We start from the raw sequence: 4,227 nt of genomic DNA, 5'->3' as shown, positions 1-4,227 counted from the left end.
TCTCTCTCTCTCTCTCTCTCTCTCTCTCTCTCTCTCTCTCTCTCTCTCGCTCTCTCTCGCTCTCTCTCTCTCTCTCTCTCTGTCTCTCTCTCACCTCCCCCCTCCCATATCTTCCATATACACTTACATGCTAACTTTTGTCAATTCTACCTTCTCCACATCTTTCACATTCAACATCTCTCTATACACATTATAATTATCCCAGACTGGGCTTTTATATGATCTCACCTTGACTGTTGCAAAAATCTTTTTCTGCCACTGCACTATAAGTCAATTTGCTACTTTTAAGTCACAAACATGACCAGATTTACCCTGTACTCAAGAAGCTTCAGCGATTCTCTTTTGCTTTTAGGAAAAAGTGTAAATCTTCTATTTGATATTTAAGTATTCTCAATCTGGCTCAAGTCTGGCTTCTTGAATCTTTCTTCTCTCCATATTCTCAATACTCCAGACAAACTGGACTACTTACTAAGCCCTACCCATGACATCTATTCTCCACATCTGTACCTTTCTAGAGGTTGTTCCTCATTCCTGCAATCCTCTCCCTTTCTCCCTTGGACACCCTCACCACCTTTAAAACTCAGCGCAAGTGCTACCTTGTTCGTGGGGATCTTCTCATTTTATTAATCCATTAGTACTTTTCCAATCACTGAGTCTTTATTTTGAATATATCCTTCATCTACTTATCTGTGACTATGTTGATCCTCTTAGTAGACTAAAAGATCATGGGAGTTAAGAATTTTTGTCTATTTTTTTTTATCTTGTATTTTTAACATTCAACATAGTGCCTGACAGATAGGAAGGGCTTATTTTTCTTTTCCATTTTTTGGGGGGAGAGGACAGATGGGGTTAAGTGAATTGCCCAAGGTCACACAGCTTGGTTTTTTTTGTTAAGTGTCTGAGGCCAGATTTGAATTTAGGTCTTCCTGACTCCAGGGCCATTGCAATATTCACTGGGCCACCTAGCTGCCCCAGAAGGGCTTTATAAACAGTTACTGACCACTTGATTGATCCAAGAAAACAAACAAACAAGTAATCTTTTTTCTGCTTGGCAATCTACACAAAGCTAATCTGTCTTCCAGGAGCTTTCTCTTCTCCAAGATAACCATCCTCCTTCCTTACCTGCTCCTGATGTCTTGGTCTCTGGGTCTCCAGTCATCTCACTGTTTTGTTGCTATTGCCATGAATATGCTCCAGCTTTTCAGTGTCCTTCCTAAAGTCTACCACCCAGAATTCCACAAAATTCCTCAGTGACATGTGACCTAGCCAGTGAAAAGAAGAGAGGGATTTTTGGTCCTCTTCACCTCACCATCATGCTTCTTTTAATTAGCTTAATTTCTTCTGAGGAAGTGACCTGTCTTCTCCTGGACCATTCTAAATCAAATCCATTACCAACCTGATATTTTGTTAACCCATTTCCTTGTTATCATCATTCTTTATCCATACATTGTATGATTTGAAAGTCACAACAGCACAAGATTGTACATCAACCAGTTCTTACCTGTTTGAGAGAGTAGAATATTAAATTCCAGTAAGAGAATTTAAATCTAGGAAATCAATAATTGCTATAAATAAGGACTTGACATTGTTTTTTATTGTATGGAATTAAGAAAGTGATGGAGAAAATGTTAATATAAATTAAATTTAAAAGTTTTTCATGCATTTTCAGAGTAAATTAAAAAATATTTATCAGTGTATTACTATAATATCCCTATGAAGCACAACATACACTTATGTTTTATCCTTTTTTAAGAAGAAGATATTAAGGGGTAGAGATAGTAGTTAATGTTTCCATTACAACATAGGGTAAAAAATAGAATTCGAGTTATGCTCTTCCTTTCCTGTTCTGTGGAAGAAGAGAAGGATCAGGATAATGTAATGATAAGAATGAGGATGAGCATTAGAAAAACCAGTCAGAATTAAATTTTCCAAAATTATACTAATTACTATACTCTAAATTACAGAACAATTGAACTACTCTCCATTCCTCTTTCTTACCTTGTCTTTGTCTTTTCTTGTTTTTATTCATTCCATTCCTCAACATTGGAATGGACTCCCCAAATAAATGTCCATCTGTATGTGCCCCTTCTTTCAAGACCTAATCTATATTTAGATTACTCAATCCTTCCTTGATTTCCCTAGGTGAAACAGTAGAATATTTACAGTGTTTCACATGGACGACCTTTCGAAAGCTTTTATATTGTAGTCACTTTTCCATAACTATTTGTATTTGTAGTTTTTTCACAGTTACATACTAAGCTCCCAGGGAGAAAGCTTTACATTATATTTACTGATACATCCATCCATTCATTCATCCTTCCATTTATTTTTTATCCGTTTATTTATTAATATTCTCACATTAATAGGTACACAATAGTAGGCACTTAATTTAGGTGTGAATTGGATAAAATTAAATTGACTCAGGTGATAATAAAGCTAATGATGGAGATGAGCAAGTTATCTAGGACTGTTTTTCCCCTAAACACTAGTCATTATTCTGAATTATATCCTGAATTATCTCTATTATCTAGTCTAATAAACAAGCATTTATTAAGTATCCACAATTTGTTAGTTTCTAAGTCTAATCTTAGTGCTTCAGTTCATGATAGTCCTTGTCGTTTTATGAGAATATTACTTTTATATATTCCCTTTTAGTCTACTTCTTTCTCTGTATTTTTCAGCACATAGATCTGTGTATGGCAGATAACCAACACAACTCTTTGACTCATAGACTGAACAAATAAAAAAGAAAAAGCTCTAATGACTATTTGTGTCTCTGCAGGACCAACAAGTGAAGCAGTGTCCTACTGGCTTTCCACATAGCAGGTGAGCACTCTGTAATGGGCATGAGCGTAATTCATCTACAAACAGGATGTCCTCATCCAATGATACACAGTTTCATCCTCCCTCCTTCCTGCTGCTAGGCATCCCAGGTCTTGAATCTATGCATATGTGGATTGGCTTCCCTTTCTGCATAGTGTATCTGATTGCACTGGTGGGCAATATCACCATATTGTTTGTGATCCAAACTGAGCAGAGTCTCCATCAGCCCATGTTCTACTTCTTGGCCATGCTGGCCACTATTGATCTGGGTCTATCAACAGCCACAATCCCTAAAATGCTGGCATCTTCTGGTTCAGCTTGAGGGAGATAATTTTTGGGGCCTGCCTGACACAGATGTTCTTCATTCACAACTTTACTGGCATGGAATCAGCTGTACTCCTGGCCATGGCCTATGACCGCTATGTGGCTATCTGCAACCCACTTCGCTATGGCATCATTCTCACTAACAGAGTGGTGGCAGCAATTGGCCTTGGAGTGCTTGTGAGATCTTTCCTTTCAGTTATTCCCTTTGTGTTCCTGATCCTGCGTTTGCCTTTCTGTGGACAACACATCATTCCCCATACCTACTGTGAGCACATGGGCCTGGCCCGCCTGGCCTGTGCAAGCATAAAGATCAACATTATTTATGGTCTGGGTGCCATTTCTCTCTTGGTATTTGACATCATAGCCATTGCTATCTCTTACGGACAGATCCTGCAAGCTGTCTTTCGTCTGCCTTCCTCGGATGCCCGTCTTAAAGCTCTGAGTACCTGTGGCTCCCATGTGTGTGTCATCTTGGCCTTTTATACCCCAGCCCTCTTCTCCTTCATGACCCATCGCTTTGGCCGGAATGTACCCCGCTATATCCACATTCTCCTAGCCAATTTGTATGTCGTGGTCCCACCAATGCTCAACCCAGTTATCTATGGTGTCAGGACCAAGCAGATCCGGGAACGTGTGCTAAAGATATTCTCACAAAAATAAGCCTTGGATCAGGATGTCCTAGGTTTCCCTTTGATCCAAGAGATTTTGTTGGATTATGCATGAAGATATTCACTTGGAATATATTCTTCCTAGCTCTTCTTCCTATGACCTCATAAGGTTCTATAATCTCTGGGTTCTACTAGATCATGGACATATGCCTCTTTGTGGAAACATAACAACTGTAGCTTTTTCCCTTAGCTTTGTTTTCAACAACTGAGTTTTGGGGCTTTCCATTTGCTTCATACTTGGGGATACAGTTTCTCTCTAGCCCATTTTTCATACTCCTTCCTCAAAGTAATTATTTACGAACAATATAATAGAATGCTATGAGTATACTAAATGATTTACTAGAAGACCACAAAAGTTAAAAGATGCAATGCAAATTATATATTAAGATATGTTATTTATAAACAAAGCAAT

General features: G+C 38.3%; 1 protein-coding gene across 1 annotated transcript; it reads left to right on the top strand.

Annotated features, from left to right (window-relative positions):
* The first annotated feature begins 2,872 nt into the window (after positions 1-2,872).
* On the top strand, positions 2,873-3,807 carry LOC138177661 (olfactory receptor 52E2-like). The gene is given in 2 exon segments (XM_069108872.1): positions 2,873-3,119; positions 3,122-3,807. Coding segments are annotated over 2 exon segments (933 nt in total).
* Positions 3,808-4,227: the final 420 nt, after the last annotated feature.

This window comes from Petaurus breviceps, unplaced genomic scaffold (assembly GCF_028583685.1).
Source record: "Petaurus breviceps papuanus isolate PSGF00001 unplaced genomic scaffold, PetGlider_PUasm1.0 90444, whole genome shotgun sequence".
Lineage (NCBI taxonomy): Eukaryota > Metazoa > Chordata > Mammalia > Diprotodontia > Petauridae > Petaurus > Petaurus breviceps.
Note: the sequence above shows the minus strand (reverse complement) of the source record. Positions and strands in the feature narration are given on the sequence as shown.